The sequence below is a fragment of the Hypomesus nipponensis genome, chromosome 3 (assembly GCF_054491055.1).
Source record: "Hypomesus nipponensis isolate SF chromosome 3, ASM5449105v1, whole genome shotgun sequence".
Taxonomy (NCBI): domain Eukaryota; kingdom Metazoa; phylum Chordata; class Actinopteri; order Osmeriformes; family Osmeridae; genus Hypomesus; species Hypomesus nipponensis.
The window spans coordinates 11,947,358-11,970,854 of record NC_140363.1 but is presented as its reverse complement, the minus strand read 5'-3'; the positions used below and the strand labels follow the sequence as shown (position 1 = coordinate 11,970,854).

The 23,497-nt window shown below is 47.2% G+C and overlaps 1 protein-coding gene across 3 annotated transcripts; it reads left to right on the top strand.

Annotated features, from left to right (window-relative positions):
- Positions 1 to 383: 383 nt before the first annotated feature.
- scaf8 (SR-related CTD-associated factor 8) lies at positions 384 to 21,615 on the top strand. 3 transcript variants are annotated; one of them, XM_084676271.1, is made up of 21 exons: positions 384 to 570; positions 1,583 to 1,666; positions 3,083 to 3,173; positions 10,486 to 10,530; positions 10,966 to 11,127; positions 11,337 to 11,493; positions 11,847 to 11,974; positions 12,190 to 12,366; positions 12,676 to 12,755; positions 12,907 to 13,027; positions 13,343 to 13,471; positions 13,668 to 13,783; positions 14,147 to 14,340; positions 14,667 to 14,767; positions 15,146 to 15,259; positions 15,514 to 15,670; positions 16,131 to 16,261; positions 17,069 to 17,207; positions 17,323 to 17,379; positions 17,575 to 17,799; positions 17,948 to 21,615. In XM_084676271.1, the coding sequence occupies exons 6-21, from the start codon at positions 11,415 to 11,417 to the stop codon at positions 20,065 to 20,067; spliced, it is 4,068 nt and encodes a 1,355-aa protein (XP_084532397.1). In that variant the 5' UTR covers positions 384 to 570; positions 1,583 to 1,666; positions 3,083 to 3,173; positions 10,486 to 10,530; positions 10,966 to 11,127; positions 11,337 to 11,414; the 3' UTR covers positions 20,068 to 21,615. The 3 variants fall into 3 exon arrangements, with proteins under 3 accessions (XP_084532397.1, XP_084532406.1, XP_084532390.1); XM_084676280.1 differs by having other exon boundaries at positions 3,080 to 3,173; XM_084676264.1 differs by lacking the exon at positions 3,083 to 3,173.
- The last annotated feature ends 1,882 nt before the right edge of the window (positions 21,616 to 23,497 follow it).

Below are 23,497 nucleotides of genomic sequence, written 5' to 3'. Positions count from 1 at the left end.
TAATCGAATAATGAAGCCTGGATATGTTTTAGCTTTGATGAATCTTCTACATTGTTTTAGCATTGTAAATAACATTGTAAATAATTGTAAAGTGTGATTTAGCCTGTTACAGCGATTCTGTTTAAATGTTTATACTGCGGGCTCTGTCAGTGTCTGTAATTAGAGTAATAAAGGAATGCATTTATGCATAAAATATGTAGGCAGTATAATTTTACCATTTACCTAACAACTGGATTTTCCATTGGAATACATTTAGCAGCTCGTGTGAGTGACAGTACAAACATGAAAGAGATATGAATATTGTTTGTTGTAATGTCTGTTTTTGGCCACCCGTCGCCGCTCGTTAGGGACTTGCAGTGCGTGTGTGTGTCACTTGGGTTCGCTGCTCTCCTTCGTCTGTTAGTGAATTTCGTTAGAGTTGTTCGCCATATTGGCAATCTCCTCCATCTCACCAAAACCTGAGCATGCATGCGTCAAGCCGGTTATTGAGGAGAACTAAGTAAACATTTCTCAGCCACCAGCGAGACGAAAATTAACATCATGGAGGCCGTCAAAGCATTTAACGGCGAGGTTTGTTAGAATTTCCGCCGAGATTTTGAATGCAATCGATGCTTATAGCAGAGAACGATGTGCCTTCTCAGCCTTGCCTTTATCGTTACCAGAAAGGGAAAAGGGCAACCAGACAAGGCCGCATAATAGCTATGTTATCTAGCCTAGCTAGTTTAAGTTGGGGCAGGGTGGCAGGGTGTCGTCAAATGTTATTTTCCTTTCTGCCATTATGTTGCACAAATCTTGGTTATATATCCAATGGTCTATAAATAAAAGAGCATAGATAGCCAGGAAAATCTAAAAGTATTTGTTACCAGGTAGTAACGTTATCCAACAAGCTAGCTAAGGCTAACAAGCTAAATCAACACCGTAACAACGACGCTAGCTAGCTTGTAATTGTGTGTACAATTGTATAACCTCTCGTCTTTATTATTACGTACCGCAACTTTACCAAACTAACTATCTACATTAATTTATGTTAATATTGTTTCAATGGTGTCAATTTCTTTGTCTGAAAATGAAACCTAAAATCAAGGGTGCCAGCTAGTCGATTGAGCTAGCTAGTTTAGCTAAGTCAAGTGCTCGCGAGGCAAAGCATTTGTTATAGCTATCTGCAGGCCAAGTTTTACTGTCTCAGAACGATTGTCGAATTCTGATGCTCCCAGATATTTTATCCATGCAGTTTATTACTTACTATAGTAGTTCAGGCATTGAATTGCGTTAGAAAAAGCATACTGTAACTCTTGCTAAATATTTTCGAAATAATGCTGACATTCCGAGGTGCTAACTTGTCCTCGGTATAGCGCGAGCGCCAACCAGGTTGCCACTGCCATCTCGCCTGGCCAAGTATTGAAATTATGTGTTCTATTAGCCCCAGTTTTACCGATGCTATATGAATTTACAAAAACCAACATGGAAACATAAGCTACTGTAAGCCATTTGATGAACAATAATTTACCCCTGTTATATTCTAAATGGTTACTCCGCTTAAGTGGCGTTTAAATATATATTTTTTGTGCTGTTTATCTTTCAGCTGTATTCGCTCAATGAATACAAGCCTCCCATCTCCAAGGCTAAGATGACCCAGATAACCAAGTCTGCAATAAAAGCTATAAAAGTAAGTATGTAGAAAGAGACCATGCTCTACTGGTGAAATTTACTGGTCTAGTAATAGGGAGCTTCTCTCCCATTCTCTCTTAGCGCACACATTACCAGCGTTGTGAATCATCATCTCGAAGGACTCTGAGCTCTTTCCCACTAATTTGCCTACATCGTGATTAGATCCTCAATGAAGAACTAAAATCTAAATGCCAGTGTTTTAATACTAGGAAGCACTTTGTTATTCTCTTACTCAAAGGTCATATTTAATACTACTGACACATCAAAGTGTGGGACTGTAGCAATTGTTTTCAAGCAGAACAAGATGCCTTGTCTTCTCTTTGCTGCTTGGAGAAATTGTTTATTCTGCAAATCAATAACCTCACTTTTAAGTGAACAAATGCTTTAGTTCAGCTTATATACACTTCATTTTTACTTGACTACCTTCTACAAGTCTACCGCTTTGGGGCATACTCTGCTTCCATGTAGTTTTCCTTGTCATTTTGCTCTGACAGCCTCTCGAACCTCAGTGAGGTAACTCTAGTCACTCTGCTTATGTTCTATTTTTAACATGGCCAATCGGCTTCTCAAGTAGCAGTTCTAAAGATTTTACGTTTTCACTAGCTCCTAAATTATCACTTGAATCGTTACAGATAGACCACTGACTATGCACTGTTAAATAGGCACAGATGCTATGAAATAAACCTATTTACAGCAAAAGCTCCTGTGCCATCAATTTTAAATTCTTAAAAGGCCTATTCTTCTGATCTTAGAACCTTTGCTGAAGATGTTTTTGACTACAGACTGTCGCACGCTTCCCTGAAGCTATACCTTGGAAGCTTAAACACTGTGATGATGTGAGCCTAACACACTGTGTACCTGACAGACTCAATTTTCATGTCAGGTTGGGCAGCAATCTCAAACTGTGTTGGTTATGAAAATGCTGAAGATAAATACATAATGGAAATGTATTTAAATCATTCTATTCAGATTATTTTGGTAGTATGAAAGATGACAACACAATCATACATTTAGTTTTGTTTTAAAGAAAATTCCAACTTCAATAGAGACAGGTTTGTCATTATATCAAAAATAAATGCAGAATTTCCAAATGTTTGAGTAAAATCCTGCACAACATTGGCAGGTTTAATTCATGAAACAAATATCAATTAAATAGGTATAGGCCCTTTTTTTTTTACTGGGGTGCCACATTACTTCACCGAGCCGACTAACTTTTCGTCACAAACGTCTTTCCATATTTCTGAGTAATTAATTACTCCCCTTCAAAAGATGCGACACAACAAGCAAACCAGCCTCTCTGGAGTTCTTAGCGCTTTTATTTGTCTTTTATGTTCTTGTTATTATGCCTGTGATGTTTGTGTTTCTCCCTCTTGAGTTTCCTGTGAATAACACTTCTTTCCCCTTGCCTCAGCAGCTCTCCCAGCTCCCCCAAAGCACTGAAAGTGAAGCAGGAGGATGGGGTGGAGAGAGTTACAGGGAGATAAGAGAACCCCTAACCAGCTTAGGTAGGAGTATGGGTTGTTTCACAAGGAAGATGGACAAAGCCAAGTCAATAAATCTCAAATTGCTGCCACATGCAAAGAGAACAGGGTTGGCTGACTGGTTGGCTGTTGGATATCTATAGCAAACCTGAGTCTCCTGGCTTTCTAGTGTCTTTGCACATCAAATTTGTCTAAGAAGAATGGCTAACGATGCTACTTGCTTGAACACACCAGTCGATTTTGGTCTGCGATAAGGACAAATGGGTTTTGGAGGTCTTTTTGAGAGCCTTTCAACTTCAGAAGGCCATCCCATCATTGTTTAATGAGTAATGTCGATTAATGGTTGTTTTGGCTGGTTTCTGCCGTAGTCTGGAAATGTAGACTAGCCACCTCTCATTTAGCTATAGGCTACAGCTAAGCAGGGTATCTTCAGTGAAATCCTCTTAGTCTGAATGCTTATGGTGGTAGACACATAATTAAACACCTTGCGATGAAGAATAGTGTTTCTCTCGGTATTAGAGTACCACTTTACATCATTGGCCTTTTTTGTAATTATGCAGTTCACTCAGTTGGATATACCTAAACTTTGAGGTAAATGGAATACAGTGTTGTTACCATGGTAATTACAGTTGTCGGAGAAGGGATGCACAGGAATGTACAGAAGAATTGTTTGGGCAGATTCAACACTCATGGTGGTTGGTTAGAAGTTGTCAGTGAATTGGCTTGTTGTTGAGGGATTGTTTTCAGAGTTTAATGCACCTCTCACTTTTCAGTTGAGGGATATACAAGGGTGGCTGGGTGCTGTACCAATGCAGTATGATGCTTTCAGCACAGGACCCCTGTGCACGTATTAGGATATATATGGTGGCCAAAAAATCCAACATTTATCCAAATGATAAAGTTGTGTATAGCCTAACATTAGTGCACTTGTAACTTCCAACTGTTGGTAATCCATTTTTCTGTTATGCGCTGCTACTCTACTTGGTTTTCATCTTACAGTACCGCTCAATGCTATTCGATTCACTAGTACGATTCTTTAGACCCTAGCCTATGTGCCGCATCCCAGGCACTTAAAAAAGATCACCGAATAATCTGTTGCTAAAGCGGAAGCATCATAAGAGACATAACGCCTGTTTTATCTAGATGAGCAAGTGAGTCATGCAAAGCTTCTCCTTCAAGAACATCGCGACAGCCGTCGTAGATTGTTATAAAACACCTATGTAACTTGAGTAACGTTTTGCCAGACAATTTAGAATTGTAAAGGTGGATCAGAAGACATTTCTGTAACTTCTTGTGAAGTTACTCTTCTGAGAAAAGTAACTTTATTGACTCAATATTATTGAAAAGACGGGGTAAACGCAATTCTACAACATTGTTACTTGTAAAGCTGTGACACCCAACCCAGTCTGCCACAAACGATGGACCAAAGAACTGGTCATAGTCTTGTTTCGTGTTTGCAGGCTGTGTTTGGACAATCCAAAAAATTAATTCACATTTGAATCGCAATTCAGTTTTCTAGCAATTCACAAATGTAAAATCGCAAAAAAAATTATTCTATTGATTTGTGACCCCAAGAATCAAATCGTGATGTACCAAAAGATTCCCACTCCTATTGGACAGGCTCTGTCTGTGGCAGTGATCGTTGGAATATTTAGAATGCCAAGTGCATCTTTACTCACTGTCTTTTAGTCAGTCAAAGCTGTAAGCTCAGGTGTACTCATTTAAGTAGCAGTTGGTATTTACTCAAAAGTGAACCTTTAAAAAAGAAAAAGTGTACTGTCCACTCAAACCAGGACATCATTTAGGTTTAGAGATACATTGGTTATATTATGAGGTGACGCAAAACATTTCAGTTCTGAAGCATACATTTGATTTCAAAGTAAGTTAACAGACAGAAAAATCCTTGTTCAAGCCTGAATATTCATGATTTTAAGGGGAAAATTGTCAAACAAGTTTAGGTCCAATCAGTGGAATCGCTCCTTAATTAACCGAGCTGATGACAAGCATCTGCTGTCACCATGGACCCTTTTCACTTCTGTGAGAGGGACTGTTTTGACAGACAGGCCAGCTGATGCTCTCTGGACCTGCTGGGTGCAGTCTGGAGTTCAAGTGTTTCAATCACAGCCTGTGTGTGGGCACTGAAGGCTAATGCTGACTCTTAGTCAGGAGAAGCCTACTTAACACCTTGGCCCCATGTCTGATTTCTCCCACAGTCATTGGTTAGGACTCCCTAGACTGCTCATTCAGAGATACAAACATATTTTATGTGGAGATTGTTTTTCAGTTCAGTTTCATGAGTAGTTTTGTTTTAACCTTGCCTCATTAGTTTGTCCAATGAATCTAGATTTTTGAATGTTTTGACATTCAATGTGAAGTTATATTTTGTCATAATACAGCCATAATTAATAAACAGTTTGAATGCACCAAATTCATTGAAAAACAATCGCATCAGAAGAATTCGTCCTTTGCAAACCTTTTTGAATGACTAGATCTGCATCGTCCATACAAAACTGCATGAAAAGAGAGGTAAAAAGTGCTACTGTAAACTGGCCTATTATCTGTCAGGAGGACTTTGGCTCTCATCTTCTTGAACTCACATTACTCACACTGCAGATTGCTGCAGTCAGCAAACCCTTTTGAAGTGTAGAATAGGTGAGTGGTTGTGTAACACCACCTGGGTCCCACCAGTACACAGGAGACTTAAGAGTCTGGTCTGTTGTCGCCGGAGGTAGGATTGCCTCATGAGCACGTATCTACATCCCAAGGGTTCTAGTATTATACTGCTTAGTCATGTTGACTGGAGGAGACTTCCCCAGATAGCACTGCTATTATTCTAACAGCTTTCAATGTTAAAACGAAAATATTTGTGTTATAAAGACATTTCCCACACAGTTTAAGTCTGTAAATTTACTGAAGTCAGGCTTTCTCAACTCAGAACATGCACAGCACTTTTGAACCGCATTTAGCCTTCTTATAAGCACCTTTTTTGGGGGGTATTATTTAAACCATGTAGTAACCAAGTAATGTTTGTGGGGGTGAGGATGAGACGAGAGAGGGTTCAACATCCAGAAGAGTTTAAGTTCTCCAGATGTCTGTTGGTCAGGATACAGTGTATTTGAGCACATTGTAAAGGCACATTACACACACACTCTCTTGTTTTTCAATTTTATAGTTAACGCTCAATGTGTTTCACAGCCTGCAGTTTTCTAGCTCTGTCTTTACCTGGATGTCAGGATGCCCTGTAGCACTACTGTCATGTTAATGGTTGATTTTGGCCAGTGTAGGCATTCACAGATCAAGTGCAATTTATATTTGTCTTCTGTAGTTTCAGCTGATTCAGTTAGTTACCATGCTGCTGGTAAAGTGCCTCTCTTGGCTGATTAAGAATGCTTAGAAAGGTAAAAATACAATTGACCTTTTTTTTTATAGAGAGAAGCAATTGAGAAATGGCAATATGGCCAATAGCAGCCAGTACATGTGTACAGTGAAAAGGTTTCAGCAGGTATAATGATGGTGTCACTACCTTTTCTTTGCTTTTCATAACTGTTAATCAACAAACAGAAACAGTTTGCATCTGGTGTCTGCTATAATTTAACATAAGTTTACCATGTGAGTAAGTTGTTCTCATCACCTTGGACAGTCCTCCTGGTGGTGTTTTGGTACAGTACTATTGCCTTTGAGAACATGAACCTTCAACCATGCTTTTACAGATAGAGCAGGATGTCACACTAACACCATTTCACATTTCTTTGAACTAGTTGTCCAAATGTTGTTATAGCACTGCGCCGATTCGTAGGTTTTGGCTTTCACACAGTCAGAGCACACTGACCTTGAAGCACAGAGGCCAGCACATGACCTGCCTGTCAGCTCTCTCCCCCCTTCACATACTGACTGTCTGCAACCTGAGCAGAGCTCAACTGCTGGAGCTGTTACCTGGAGACAGCTTTACTCTTTTGGGGTTTGGGCAGGTGCTGTGTGCTGAAGGCAAAGGATAAACTGTGTATGTGCACAGGGATTTATAGTGAGGGTGGGTTTGGTTTGTGTGTCGGGGGGGGGGGGGGGCAGAGGAGCTCTGGCCCCAAGGTGTGTTCTCACTGTCGAGGGGAGTCTATCTTTCTGGGGGATGCAACAAAGGATATATATGTGTGTGTGTCAGTGTGTTAACAGGCTTACTCGTAGACGCTTAAATTGTGTGTGGGGGTGGGATCGTGCAAATCATTATAGAGTTCATTGTTTTTTTTTTCCTGGTCTTGTTTGAGGGTTTAGGTCCTGTTCTCTGGGCATATGTAAAGCCCTTTGTGACACTGCATACAAAATGCTACACGTATACGATTGGATAATTCCCCCCCCCCCCCCCCCCCAAGCCAGAACACGCTTCCCCAGCCAGGGAGTCTCCCTGCCAGTCCGCCCCCCACCTCTCTTCCAGCCCTCAGATCAGGCTCCCCTGTCCGACCTCCTCTTCCTGTCCTCTGCAGTCTGTCTGCCTTATCTACAGTGTCTTCTGCACCAGGAGCTGTGTGCAGCAGCCTGTGAGCCAGGGCATATTAGTCAGAGCACACGAACAGACCGGAGCTCGGTCATGTGACGCAGGCCTTTCTGAATCCTGCCTCCACTGGTTCTGCAGCAGCTACTGTGCTGGCCAGTCTAGCTAGGCTACGCAGCATGTTATTGTGTTATGAGGAGAATCTGGCCATGGGCTGGGTCTTATTGCCGTATACATATCATTCTGGTCTTGGGTTGCATAAGTAGAGCGCTAGACTTCCTTATTTGATTTTTATTACATTACATTTCCTTATAGTCTTTAATGGAGAATGGTGATCTTAGCTTAAACGCTTCTGGAAAATGCAAGTCTGTAATGTAAACAACACAATGCGAGTCCTGTTTACTGTGTAAATTAACGTTGTTGTGTGAGTCAATTTTGCCATCATCTCTCTTTTGAGAAAGAAGTGGTTGCCAAGACTACAGTCGTATAAACTGTTTTTGAGTGTTGCGTTAAAGGGGATGTTATCATTGGCAGTTTCTGTTTTCAGCTGAACCATTTTTCATCTTGGCACACGTTGCCCTCAGACAGGTGGCATAGTTTTGATCTTGACTGGAGATTTTTCACACATTAATAACATGTTTTTAGTGTTATATTCTTTATTATTGTACCTGCATCCCAACCCACCAGTGTGTTAAATGCTTCAGAGCAATCTGTTTATCTCCCTGTTGTTTCCCTATCAACCTCCAATGCTAAATATAATGCTGTAGCGGTCCTGACTGGCTCACGATTAACCATCATAGACCTGTAACACTGTGTAGGACAGACTGCATGTGTGAGTAGTTGGACAGTGAAGCCTACTTGTTATATACTTTTGTCTCATATGGATTGTAGGCTAGTTTGATATTCAAGGTTGGTTGCTGTCATTGGAGTGGCATTATCTTAGTCTGCATGTCACAATTTAACTTTCAAGTTTACATTGAATTGGCTTCCATGGACGATGAAAATACCTCCTTAAAATTACTGTTCAATCCAATAGCTATGAATGCATCACCAATAAAAGGTTTGGAATAGTTCCCCCCAAATTGTGCAGGGAACATCAGCTTCCATTCTGTAAGAGTGTTTTACTCCATTCAGACTGTATCATACAGCAATAGTAATGTGAGGGATGTTTCTTTTGGTAACTTTGTACATTGACTCACTGATAGAAGCAGTGTTGATTTGAAGTTAAATTTGCATATTCTTTGTACACACATGTGCGTGCGCACACACACGATCTTGCTCTGAATTGAGTCTTTGGTGGAGAGGTGCTCTGGACCTCAGTGCCTAATACATTTAATCTACCGGTAGTTCTTCACAATGTATCTTTGAAATGTGCTCCCTGGTTTCCACTTGCGTGCACACACTCATAGTAAAGCATCAGCTAATGCAACATGATGGTACACCATACCTTAACCTTGTTCAGTAGAGCTCCAGATTCTTAGAAAATACTGTTCAGCATATTCGGTCAAGGAAGACAAATGCTCAGCTCTGTGTGAGCTATTCACAATCAATGGTGTTTGGGTCCATCTGCTGGTGGAGGAAGGCCAGGACTTGCTCCTGGCCAATGCTAATCAGGCCAACTGGTTGCACAGCACATCTCAATCAAGAGTTTAATGCCTCTCATTTTGTCCTTGTAAAAGAGTGTCTTTGGTTTTGTGACTGTAGTGCGTATTAGGCTAAGACACTTCATCAGTGATTGCTACCAGTAGTTATGTTTGTTGCCATATGTTCTAGGCTGTAAGAAGTAATGAATCCTCTAAATCAACTGATGAAAATGAGTTAACTAAATGAGGAAAAACACAATATAATGTCAAAGTTAGCCTCATAACTCTTCATTATGGGTTCCTTGCCCAAAGACGTGCTCTTCCCCTTTCTCCTCCAGCATAGTAATCCCAGTGAAATTATTCTGCACATTCCTCACACTAAACAGTCTAGGTCGTGCCTAGGCTTTTCAATTACCTTCCCTGTCAAACTGATAATAGAGATAATAGCATAATGTAATTTCTAGCATAGCCTTTTTGGATGGAAATGTGCTCTGACTGTTGGATACCCGGCTTTCCTTCTCTCTCAAATCCTATGAGCACCCAATGTGTGTGCATCTGTACAGCTCTCATGAAATAGTAACTTTCAAGGCCGATTTCTACAATATAGAATTAGACCTAATCAGCATTCTTGAAGCTAATCAATGGATCAGCGAGCAATCATGAAGTTGATTTGTTTATTGTGGATCCACAGTAGCTGCTACAAATGCTGCCACTATTCCATTAAAACAGCTAAATAACTTTTAATGTAAAACATAGAAGGAAATATGTAACTCAACATTAATTCTACTATTCCAGCTGTCTAGACAGTAAGTGTGTACCTATGTGTTACAATAGTTAGATCTACAAAATCAACAAATCCTCCAAGAAAATGAGGTCCTTCACAGACTCTGTTCTATTGTTCAGAATCAGTCTGTTCTATTTAGAGGGAAAACCCAGGATGGGTGTGCTGTTTGTCTGTGCATTGTTGCAATTTTAGTTTTTTTCCCCCCACTGGATACACAGCATTTTGACCCAGCCAAGTTGTGAGAATTTCATTGCTGGTGCAAAACAAATGTTTCCTGTCTGGATTGTTGTTATGTGTATCGTTTTGGTCTGGGTCTGTTTCAGGTTCCTTTACCTCTACTTGACCCCAGCAGCTGTCTGCGGTCTGTCAAACAATCCAGTCAGGTTTCACTGGTCTTGAACCAGTCTCAGAACGCTCCCCTGAGAGACAAATGTGGTTGTAATTGGAATATAACAGTGTTTGTCTTCTTGTTCTTGTGTCTTTCAGTTCTACAAGCATGTCGTCCAGAGTGTGGAGAAGTTTGTACAAAAAGTGAGTCGCTGTGCTGTTCGCCCTGAGGTTTCAGGTCCACTGATTAGAAACCTAGGAAACTAGAGTTGACATGGAACAGCAGTCTGTACCCGATGATGAGATCATGAAGCGCATAGAGGGTTCACAGGCTGTGGGATGAGTGGCTCTGGCACTCTTACTCTACCTCTCTCTCTCCCCCTCTTGTTTTCTCTCTCTCTATCCTGTCCCCCCAAAGTCATTCACTTCCATAGTACTGTCCCAATGAGCGGTAAGATTATGAGATCTGAGGGTTCCTTAGAGACACATCAGACTACTGCTGTGATCTGTACCAGGACTCTTCAGCCTTGTTCCTCGGGTAAACATCTGGGAAGGTCAGATTAGTAAACCTGCTCATTTCCAGTGAGTAAACCCCTTGATGGACTCCCTCAATGCCTGTGTGTGTGTGTGTGTTGGCAGTGCAAACCAGAATACAAGGTCCCAGGGCTGTATGTCATCGACTCCATAGTCAGGCAGTCACGCCACCAGTTTGGCCAGGAGAAGGACGTGTTCGCCCCACGCTTCAGCAAGAACATCATCGGAACCTTCCAGAATCTCTACCGCTGCCCGTCAGATGACAAGGTAGGTCACAGATTTCCAGCCGTTTTTGGTTCTTGATTTTCTTATCGTCAGCATTGTCCTGATATCATCTTCCTTACCCAAGTTGTTATTCCCTTACTAATGTCCTAGTCTCTGCTAATACATACTGTTTTGTCTGTAGCTTTATTTGCTTGAGTTGTACTGTTGTCTGATTATTGATGGGATTGTAATGCCTTCTGTGTGTGTTACAGAGTAAGATAGTTCGGGTCCTCAACCTGTGGCAGAAGAATGCGGTGTTCAAGAGTGACCTCATCCAACCTCTGCTGGACATGGCTGCAGGACTGCCCCCTCCCACCGTCACCCCTCTGATGTCCAGCAGCTCCGCCCCTGTCAACAACACTACCCCCGGTCAGTCTGACCACACACACACACCAGACAGACTAAAAAGAAACATTTATTGATCATACTGGTGACATGTGTGCAGGGCTGCAGTCGCCACATTTGGGGAATTCACAGGGGTCAGCACAGCTGAAGAGTAATGGCCTCACCTTGGATGAACCTTTTATGTGATCAAGGTGTCTCCCCTACCAGTGCAGTTAATCACTGCTGTATACTGACACCTTGTGGTTCAACTTTTGAACCTCTTACCTTATCTTCCCCTTTGTCATCTAATTAGTGGCCTTTCTCCGCTCAGCTAGATTTCGCTTACATTACAGGTTAGGTTCTTGTTCTAATGACCCTGTTCTTGTGTGTCTGTACAGGTACTCCAGCCACCCCTGCTACTCCCGCCAACCTGGTCCAGGGCCTCCCTGACTGGGCCTCCCAGATCTCCAACACAGACACAGTGGCTGCTGTGGCCCAGATCCTCCAGAGCCCTCAGGGGCAGCAGGTGGGCAGCACCTCCCCACACAACCACACCCCACACAACCCCTCTACACACAACCACCTTGTCACCCTTTGCTGTTAGTAGCAGTTGGATAATAGCACTATGATCAAGGTTATTTCTTTATTGGCTCTCAGTCTTACCTTGTTTGTGTCAATCTTGTGTGTGCGCGTGCGTCCGCATATTCATCCGTGTGTGTGTGTGTGTGTGTGTGTGTGTAGCTCCAGCAGCTGGTGCAGAGTCTCCAGATGCAGCAGCACAAGCCCCAGCCCTCCCTGCTCCAGGCTCTGGACGCTGGGCTGGTGGTGCAGCTGCAGGCCCTGACCGCTCAGCTGACGGCCGCCGCCACCGCTAACACCCTCAACCCCCTGGAGCAGAGGGTGTCCTCCTTCAACAAGGTGAGGCTGCACTCTCTTCCAGCACTTCCGTTGCAAGTATACACATGGTTGAATTGAAGTCAGACTTCTCTTGAAATGTTTAATATTTATTCTGGCTAGCTCTATGTTTTATTACAACTACAACTGATTCAGTAATTGGGACCACTATCACATCAAAGGATTAGTCGTGGGTGTTATAGGATAACAAGTGCAGCGGCCGGTTAAGCAGACCTGAAATGTTGGTTTGGATTCATTTCGCTTCTTGGTCAGGGCCTGCAAAGTCATATTCCCCAAAAAATGTAATGTTTTGTAATGTACGATTTGTTACAGAAACTTTTGGGTCAGTTTGACTTTGGCAACGATTCTGAACGAGTCGAGGATGTGAAAAAGGACACTTCGTCTTCTCAGATGTGAGTAGAGTTTCTTACCCCTCCAGTATCCTTATGTATCCACTGTGGTTCAGTCTGCGCTGTAAACAACAACCGGCGGACCTAGAAACGCCCCCGCTTTCTGTTCTCTCACTCCCCCCTCGACTAACGTCTGACCCCTGTGTGACCCCAGGCCCATGGTGTCCGAGTCCCTCAACAGCTCCATCTTCCACCAGCTGGCGGAGCAGCTTCAGCAGCAGAACCTGGAGCAGTTCCAGAAGCAGCTCATGGAGCACCAGCAGCACCAGCAGAAGGTGGGGCGGCAGGGCCACACACACACACTGTCTGAGTCACTCCAGAGTCCCGCTGTCACTCACACACAAATGTGCACGCTCACACACAATCATGCCCCACAGTCTGGTATGGGGTCAGCAGACACAGTTTCTAGGGAGACTTGAGACTTACTGGACGCCAAAATAGATGACAAATGACAAATAGCTTGTCATTGTGAACTTTTGAAGAAGAGTCCATGTTCCATCTAGTTTATCCTAGTTTCCCCATGAAAAGCTAAATGAATAAAAAGCTAAATGAAGAGGTCAGTGTCATATTGACCCTCCCGCTCCTTCCAGTCCATGAACATGGAGAGCCAGGAGGCCATGTACGGGATGGAGAACTCGGCCACGCCCCAAAGCAGCAGCCAACCACAGCTCTCCCAGTCCGACAACAAGATGGACGACTCCGTAGACAACCAGCAGCAGGTACGACCTCAAACTCTGACCCCTCGCTGCCTCGTGTCCACCCGATGGTCCTGTGATGATGATGATGATGACGATGATGATGATGATGATGATGATGATACTCGTGAGATGAGAGCGTGGCACAGTTGGGTGGTTGTGTGGGGTTGTTCTGTGCGGGCGCCTGGCCTGTGTTCTGACGGCGGTGTGTGTGTTCTAGGACATGGACATGGACCTGGACGAGGGGCCCGATGGGATGGAGGAGGACATCTTTGAAACAGACGACAAGAAGGCGGTCAGCACGCGGTCAAGAACGCGCTCGCGCTCACGCTCCAGGTCTGAATGGATGAGTGTTGTCTTGAATGTGTTGCCAGTGTGAATAAACGTCATGTCATGGAGTTTAGCACCTCCAGATCTCACCCCCATCAAGTTAATAGGTTTGGATAGTTACACCTACTTAACAGAGATTAAATGGTGTTGATTCTAAATAGGCCACAGTCGCCACTTATGATTTAACAACCAGGCCAGTATGCTGATTAGCCTGTTCTTACTGTGGAGCAATCCCCAGCAGAGAATGAATGCCTAAAAAATGCAGCTGCCAGCATAAACCCACAATTAAGAGCCTGTGTTTTGCAAGTACATTTTTAAAGCCTTTTAACTGATTCCTATCTGGCTCTGTTTTTGTCGTCTCCACTCCAGATCTCCCAAGCGGAGGCGGTCCAGGTCACGCTCAGGCTCCCGGAAACGGAAGCACCGCAAGCGGTCGCGGTCGCGCTCCAGGGACCGCAAGAGGAAGTCGTCGCGCTCCTACTCCAGCGAGAGGCGAGCGCGGGAGAGGGAGAAGGAGCGGCAGAAGAAGGGCCTTCCTCCCATCCGCTCCAAGACCCTCAGCGGTAAGGAGGCTGGCACTGTCACACACCCTGATGTCTGTCTCCAGCCAGGACTGGCAACGCGGCTCAGTGTATTCTGAATCTCCTGAACATCTTAACCCTCATCATCATCGTAATATAAACCCTAATAGTGAGGACTCTCTGTATGGTATGGTGTTTCTTTGTGTGTACTTTCCACAGTTTGTCCTCTGTGTAGAAAGTGAATACACATTAGAATTTGTCAATTGTGTAAAAAAGAGGGTTGAAATTGTCGTTGGTAGACATGTTGGTGTTCTTTGTTTGAGTGTGGTGTTTCTAACCTGCCTACCCGTGTGCGTGTGTGTGTATAGTGTGCAGCACTACTCTTTGGGTTGGCCAGGTGGACAAGAAGGCCAACCAGCAGGACCTCACCAACGTGTTCGAGGAGTTTGGCCAGATAGAATCCATCAATGTAAGGACTACCTCACTGTCTGTCTCTTTTTCGCAGTTTCTCTCTCGGCTCCAACCCTCTCTCTCGGCTCTCCCCCTCTCTCTTTGCCCCCCCTTAAAAATTCAGACCTTTCCCTAACTGCATGGACCTCTGGAAAATATTAATCATCTCCGTTGAGAGCCTGGGAGTTTCTCATTACTGGGGTCTGACCTCCTGGTGTTGTATTAACTCCCCACCCTCTCTCCACTCGTTCACACTCTCCCCGATTCCTGCACTCCTCTCCTCCATCCCCGTCTCCTCTGCCTTCATCCTTTTCCCTCCCCATCCCTATCCTAAACTCCTTTTTTCATCTATATTTTTTTCTCCTCCACCTCACCTTCCCTCCTCCTCCTCCTCCAGATGATTCCTCCCCGAGGCTGTGCCTATATCTGCATGGTCCACCGGCAGGATGCCTACCGGGCCAGACAGAAGCTCAGCACAGGCTCCTGTAAGATTGGCTCCAAGATCATCAAGGTACACTCCCCCCCCCCCCCCCCCCCCCAAGCGTAATCACATTTACACGCGTGTCAAATCAAGGTCCTCATTTTTTTACTCAACTAAATGGAATTGTCCACCCGCTGAAATAAGGTCCTACTTGAAATTCTCAGAGGCATCCAATGTACCTTACCCTTCTGCCTTTGTTCTATTACCAACCCGGTCACATATCCTACACTTGTCTCCAAGGGCGTAAGTACACGTGCATACTCACTTTGATCCGTCCTGTCCAGATTGCGTGGGCTCTGAATAAGGGCGTGAAGCAGGAGTATAAGCAGTTCTGGGACGTGGACCTGGGGGTCACCTACATCCCCTGGGAGAAGGTCAAGCTGGATGACTTGGACGGCTTCGCAGAAGGGGGCATGATCGACCAGGAGACCGTCAACAGTGGTGAGCGCACAGGACCCACACACACACACACGTCTCCACACAGACTCCAAGCACTGGGATTATTGGCTCAGTGCTAAAGCTCAGCATGTATAAACAGGACATAAACATTCTCCAAACCCCACACAAATATCCATGGCATTTCTGCATTATCCATGTGGATTTGTCCACCACACTCATTTACTGAGTTGTTTACGAAGCCACGCGTACAGGAAGTCACAGAGGAACCCAACACTTGAGCGATAAAGAGGGGCTTCACCCACTAAAAACCCCCTTCCACGTTGTGGAATGTTTTCAAACTCTGATCCCTGGATCCCTCCCTCTTTCTGTCTCCCTCCTCTGATGTCTTCCTCTTCTTCCTTCTCCCTTCTTATGTGTCCCTCCTGTAACTCTCCCTCCTACGGTGTCCCTTCACTTCACCCCCCTCCCTCTCTCCTCCTCCTCGGTCTCTCTCCGGCTGCAGAGTGGGAGGCAGCCAAGAACGCAGAGCCTGCCAAGGAGCCTCCGAGCCAGGTGGTGAGTGTGGAGCCCCTGCCTGCCAGCACCGCCCAGACCGAGGCCTACAGCCAGCAGGTCACCATGATGCCTGTACAGGTACACAGAAGACACACACACTTCAGACTAAGCAGGAGGAGGAATGTACAACATGTTCTGGAAAGAGTTTGCCATCAACCTCCCCAGTATAGTCATGTTCAGATGTGTTTGTGTGGTCAAAGAACTCGGTAACAGTGACACCCCTTGGACTTTAAACTGTGTGGTCATGCGACACACTAAAACACCACCGTTCAGCTCAACCAAGACCTGTATCTTATCTGTATCTTATAAGTCGCCTAGCCGCTGTACAGACCACCTACTTCCACTTATTTCCCTGCCTTCATTAAGTCTCAGCAGTGTGAAACACAACACCAGAGGCCTTCCTGTGACTGTCCGCCTGTCTCTGTCAGCCCCAGCTGTACTCGTCCTGGCCCCCCGCGGTGCCTGGCCCGCTGCAGAGTGTTAGTCTGTTCCTGGGTGGGCCCTGCCGAGCACATGGGTCTCTGTGGGACGAGTGTGTGTTTAGACTGCGGCTTCAGTACGCAGCTCAGAGAGCATCGGGCCCTATCTGTGGGACACATGCCCGTCCACGTCATCACGCTGTCGGGTCAAGACCTCGCTGCTTCTCTAACCTGGGGTCACTGCCGTTTTTCACAGACTATCACTCATGAGGTGTTGGTAATGCTTATTTTGTATGTTATGTTATTTGTACTCATTTACCACTTTCATCCCTCCATCCCCCCTCTCTCCTTTTCTCCTCCTCGTCCCCCTCTATATCTTTCCCTCAATCCCTCTCTTTCCCTCCCTCCTTCCAAACCTCCCTCTCTTTCCATCCCTCCCTCCCTGTCCATCCCTCCCTCCCTCCAGCTCCCGGTGGCCCAGGCTGTGCCCTCTGTGGGTCTCGTGCCTCCATCCTTCCCTGTGTCCATGGCGATGCCGCCGCCAGGCTACGGTCCTCCACCGCCCTTCCTCAGAGCAGGGTTCAACGCCTCGCAGCCTCCCCCGGGTAGGCACGCCGACGCGCTCCCGAGCACACCTCCCAACCCCCCCAAATGTCAACACGTGGTTGTTCCTCTTGCCTGTAGCCAGACAGTGATGCAGCTCTGTTCCCTGTGTTGCAGGCTTCATGCAGGCTGCAGGCGTCCCACAGACAGCTGGCATGGCCTCCGGACCTACATGTAGGTCTTTCACCACACTGACTCAGTAAACGGGGGATGGGTGTAGCGCTGTGGTTGAGTTTGGCAGCAGGTTAAGAGGTTGCCAGTTCAGATCCCTCACTGCTGCTCTGGCTCAGTGTTTTGCTTTGTTTGTCTTTGAGTTGTTGGCCTGCTAGGCTTAAGTGCTCATGTGTCCCCTTCCCCCTGCTCCTCCAGCCCTGGTGCAGCCCTCCATGTCCGCTAGCCAGGACGGCGTCAAGGACAACCCCTACGGAGCCATGATCCCCCCCGCAGGGACCATCCCTGGCAGCTACATGCCCTCCGCCCTGCCCGGAGGAGGGGTGTACAGCCCCGCAGGCCTCCAGCCCCAGCAGAGCGCTAACGACAAGACGGGCCAGTCAGCCGACGGCATGGACGCCCAGGCCGAGATCACCCTGCAAGGTCAGGACATGCTCCTCGTGTCATGTGTTACAGGAGCCGTTTTTGTCGGTGTATGACTTATGTTCATGATGGCATTGCACTGTATACGGGTGCTTGCTGTGTACTGTACTGGTATATAATGTCTGTTTCTTCTCCTCCCTCTCTCCAGGCATGCAGAACGCGGTACGGAGTGGCATGGGTCTCTTGGGCATGCACCCCTCCGCCTCCCTCACCCACCCCCTGCACCAGTCAGGCCTGGCCAGTCAGAGGATGCCCAACCTGCTGCCCATGGACATGCGTCCCACCCTGCTCCAGGGGGCTGGGGCCCGCTTCCCCCTGCTCATGCAGCAGGGCCTGCTAGATGCCTCCCTCCAAGCCCAGGCCCAGGCCCAGGCCCGTGCCAGGGCGCCTTTCTCCCAGATGGACCTCTTCAACAGGGTCTCCAGCGCCCCGGCAGACAAGGCTGAGGAGGAGCCCTCCTCCTCCGGAGGAGACAGCAGCCAGCAGGAGGGGGATCAGGACTACCGCTTTCCCCCACCTGAGAAGCCCAGCACGGGCCTGCTGAGGACCCCTCCCCCCGAGCACAGGGAGCCGCTGGGTGCTGCTAGTGCTGGGGCTGGTGGAGGTGCTGGTGGAGGTAGTGGAGGAGGAGGCAGACCAGCCTTGCTCCAGACCCCTGTCAGCCAGCCAGCCAGAAACAGCCTGGTGGGCCGTCTCCAGGCCTTGGCAGGCTTCACCCCAGACAGCCGCTGGAGCCAGACCAGAGGGGACTTTGACGAGCGGGACAGCATGCAGAGAGGCCAGCAGGCCGGGGGGTCCAAGGGCTTCCAGCAAGAGGAGCGGCCCAGCCCAGGACAGAACTTCCCCAGCCGCTTCGAAAGCCGTGCGGGGGGAACAGCGGTTAGCGGAGCAGGCGGGGCTACTGGGTCTACTGGGGCGAGTGGAAGCGGGCCGGCTTGGAATCGCGGGACGGCCACCGCTACCTCCGCTGCCACGGCGCCCTTCGAACCCGAGGTTCACCAAGACCTGGACGACCGGCGGCGCCCTTGGGACCGGCAGAGGGATCGGGACGACCGAGAGTTCGACTTCCGGCGAGAACTGAACGGCAACCGCCATAGCCGTGAGCGGGAGAGAGAGCGAGAGCGGGAGAGAGATCGAGGCCGTGAGCGCGGCACCAGGGAGAGAGACCGTGAGCGGGAAAGGGACCGAGACCGGGACAAGGACAGGGAGAGAGACCGCGAGAGAGAACAGCGTGAGCGTGGAGGCTGGATGCCCCTGCTCCCGCTGCCCACCCCTCTACTGCCGACCCCCACCCTCAACCCCAACCTCACCCTCAACCAAACCAAGCCCCTGACGCTACTGAAACTGCAGCCCCAGACTAGACCCCCACTGTTGCCCCAGCCTTTAGCTCAAACCCCAACACCAACCAAGACCTCACCTCCATCCCTGACCCTGTCTCCACCCCCGGCCTCAGTTCACTCCACTCCTCCAGCCCAGAGCCAAGCCTCTAAGCCGTCAGAGACGTTGGTCCAGGACCTGGCTCCAACGCCACCCCAGGACCACACTACTCCTCCCCGGGCTCAGTCTCCGCCCCAGCCTCAGTCACCCCCCCAGGCCCACACCCCACCCCGGACGGAGACGCCACTCCAGGACCATGCGTCCCCTCAGACGCAGGCCCCACCCCAGGTCCCATCAGACACCACATCCCAGTCACCGTCCCCACCCGGAGCCCAGTCCCCATTCCGAGCCCAGACGCCACCCCCAGCGCAGGCCTCTCCCCAGCACTCCCCCATGTCTGCCAGCCCCCCTGCTGAGACTATAGACTCCCCCAGGGAGAAGGACCCCCCCCAGTGGGCCAGGGAACCAGAGAAGGCCTCAGAGGAGGAGCCACAGGACGAACCAGAACCCCACTGGGGCAGTGGGAGCGCTGGGATGGACACTAAAACAGTGGCAGAGCCCACCCCAGAGCCTTCACCAGAACCTGTGCCTGAGCAGGCCCTCAGCCCCACCCTCTCCCCCACACCAACCCCAACAATGTCACCGGCCCAGTCCCCCACCCTGGAGGAGCCGCTCAGCCTGGCGGAGCCCCTCAGCCTGGAGGAGCCCCTCAGCCTGGAGGAGCCCCTCAGCCTGGCGGAGCCCGCAGACCGGCAGCAGCAGCAGCAGCAGGAGGAGGAGGAGGAGCGCGGCTCCTCCAAGGACGTAGACAGTGAAGTGGGTGAGCCGCTGGAGGAAGCCCCTGCTGAGAAACAGCCAGTGGTAGAGCATACAGACACTGAGGGGACATAATCATCACTCAGTAGGTAAAAGATCATTTTGTAAAGTTGTCTCTTCTCTCTGTACTCGTGTTCAGCAGCAGCAACAACAACAAAAACACAACAAAAACAAACTCTTGATGGGACCCGGCTGGCTAGTCGATCTCACACACGATACTGACTGATTAACCCGACCCTTTGATTTTATCTCTTCTCTATAGCAGTGCTCTTCAGGAAAAAAAAATAGTTGACTCGCTAGCTGATTAAATGATAGGGGATTTTGTTTTTATTATTTTATTTTATTTCTCTTCATTCACTTTTCTTTTTTAGTTTTCAATGCCACCCCCAGTTTTAAAGCTTGATATATTTTCATGACAATTGCTTGCCAAAATGTTTCAATAATTGTGAAATGGGGTGGGGTGGGCAGAGAGCTTTGGGCTTCCTATGGAAGACTGTAAGGATCCTGGCTGTTTCGGATGGATTGACTCCAGATATGCGGAATACTTGAAAAAAGAAAAAAAAAAGAAAAAAAAAGGCACTCGTTGGCCTGTTGTCTCCTCTTATTTTGAAATGCTGCTGCAAACGTTTTAATCGAATGCCTTTGTGGTGTCCTATGCTTCTTGTCTTTAAAGCAGAATGCTAATAGCGTGCGTACAGTGAGACCAGTACAGTTGCTTCGAAAAAAAAAGGAACATTTTAAAGGATTAAATATGACCTGTTATATTTCCCAATAAATGTCTGTGATTTTCTTTGCCATAATGCAGTTTATTCCACAAACAAATTTAATCGTAGAAACAAAAGGATCATTGAGGATGGATGTATGGACGGGTGACTGAAAGGTCAATTACAATATAGTTTAAATAAACATGTTTTGCTGTTTAATCCATGCTTAATGACGACTCCCTGAACTAGGATACATAAAAGCGCCTAATTGGCCACCAGGACTTTAAACGGCCTATATTTATGGTGGTGCATATAAGCACCGGGAAGACTATTGTAGATCGTCCGTTCATTTAAAACCCTCATAACACTTCAAACCCCTGCTTCAATATCACCTCCCACAGCTGTCTAATGCTCGTTGTTTGCAACCACAGGACCTATTGCTTTGTCTAGTTTCTGATCATCTTAGCCTGTATATATTCCTGTGCTTTTGGTGTGTGGGGGGGGGACTACTACAGATAGAATTGTGCCTTTTTGAATTGATTATAGTTTAGCATGATGCCACTTAATACATACATACATGCATACATACATGGTCCACTGTTCTGTGATCTGAGACAGGCCAACAATGCACTGTCACAAGCGGTCTGCATCCAGGTGACCTCCCCCCTGACACAGCTGGCAACACTATACAGTTCTGCCGTGATAGGGGGATAGGGGGGGCGAGTCTTATTTACTCCATAGTTGTTCTGTGCATGAAGGCCTGTAGCCATGTTCACACTTTTTGTATCTTAACTACATGAATACTTCAGTGCATTTCTGTTGAGACATACCAGGAAAGGTTCTATAGTCTGGAAGTCCCTTCAGACAAACTGTTCTCTCTTACTCACAGTTGTGAAGTCAAATAAAGGTTGGTGCATCAGCTTTTTCTCTTGTCATGAATCCTGGCCTGGGCTGGCCAGGTACTTTTGAAACTGGCGTGCGCACACACACACACACACACACTGCTATTGCCTCTAGTAAGCCTTGAACAAGACAGTAGGATGAATACGTCGTAAGACTACTCCTCTGCCCTGACCCACAATGCACTTGTGGTCATCGGAGGGGATTCCATCAGCTGTAGGCCGTGTGGTAAAAGCTTCAACTTGCCCTGTGTTTGGTTGGTTGGAGTTGCTGCCATGTTGCGTACACCTGTACAATCCTCTCAGGTCCCTACCAGAGCTAATGGGATAGGGCTTTGGACTTCACTGACCGAGCGTACGTTAGACGTTAGCGCGTCCTTTGGCACTCAGGTTAAAAGCATGTCACACAGAGTCTTTATCACCTTTGATACTCATGTTAGAAACACTTCTGTGTCACCTCACAATAAAGGTGTCAGCTAGTCGTTCCAGTGTGCCGACACGAGCTAGTCTGCAGGATCTCTCGTTCACTTAAAGGAGGAAAAATAACTCCCATCGCGACTTAAAGTTCCTATTTTAATCAGCCGTCCAGCTTTTGCCTGGCCTCAGTCAGAGCAGAACAAAGAGAGGGTGGAGACTGGAGGGAGGGGGGAGCTCGAGCTGCCTACCTCCACCACACGGCACTCACTGCTCTGCCAATTAAGAGCTGCTATGACCAGTGGAGGTGCTTAGTCAGCACGGTAAGGGAGAGCGAGCACATGGTCCCTGGTGCATTTTTGGCCTGGTTTACTTTAAAGCAGGAAACAACACTAATTGGCTTCACGGAAGATGTCCTTAAATCGAATGACTATGCGTCCCTGAGATATTAAGGATGGGTGGGTATAGCTCAGTGATAGAATATTTGCCTGCAGATTTGCAGGTTCAAATCCCCCCTGTACGTTTTGGATAAAAGTAGCTGTTGAATTTCTACATCATTTTTGAAACGGTGAAAACAAAGAGAGAAGTAACACATTGCAATTCAACTTTTGGCTTTCAGTGCACTAAAAGTGTTGGCTTGAACAAAACCCAAATGTCAATACAAACAATGAATTACAGACAAATGAACTGGCCTTTCTGTTCCGCCTGTCGAGGGAATTATGGTTCAAGTTGGAGCTAAGAAGTGACGGCCTGTACAAATAGACTGGAGTTGTCCCAGTGGGGCTCCTCACTAAGTCCCTGGCTGTCATGGCCTGTCTGGATGGACCTGCTGCTCTGCCCCAGCTCACCTCCTCCCAGTGGGAGACTGGCAGGCTGGCAACTCTGGAGACTAACACACAAACTCACACACCCACACACACACACACACACACACACACAGCCAACTGGCTCCCCTTCACACTGCAGTTGTAAAATACTGGACGGTTGGCATTGACCACACTTTGTTCTTAGAAGAGCAGTTGTGTTTGTGTATTGGAATCATCGGGTGTACAGTGCAATGTGGGGAGAGAGAGGACCTGGCACATAGCACAGGCTTGAGGCCCATGTCCATCAGGTTCAGCATCCTACTCTTCCAGGCACACAATGGTTGAACATCAGCATTATCACATTCCTACCTCACCTCACTGTTGGAATTGTATGTCATGCTGTGACAATCAGGGCTGTAGAGTTTTTGCCAAGTGGTAAAAACACATGCACACAAGCCCAGAGGGGCACAACAGAGGCTGATCTGGGAGGGCCCAGCATCCTGGCACCAAGCAGGGATGGAACTGTGTTGTACTTCTCTGGCAGTGGTGCTCAGGTGGGGGTAATTATCCATCATGCTTGTGGTCCATGCCGTCAGCCTGAGACTCATCTCTCTGTTGTGGGGAACTCCATTAGATGTTGCTGCAGATTGTAATCGGAAATATCATTGCCATGTAAAACAGG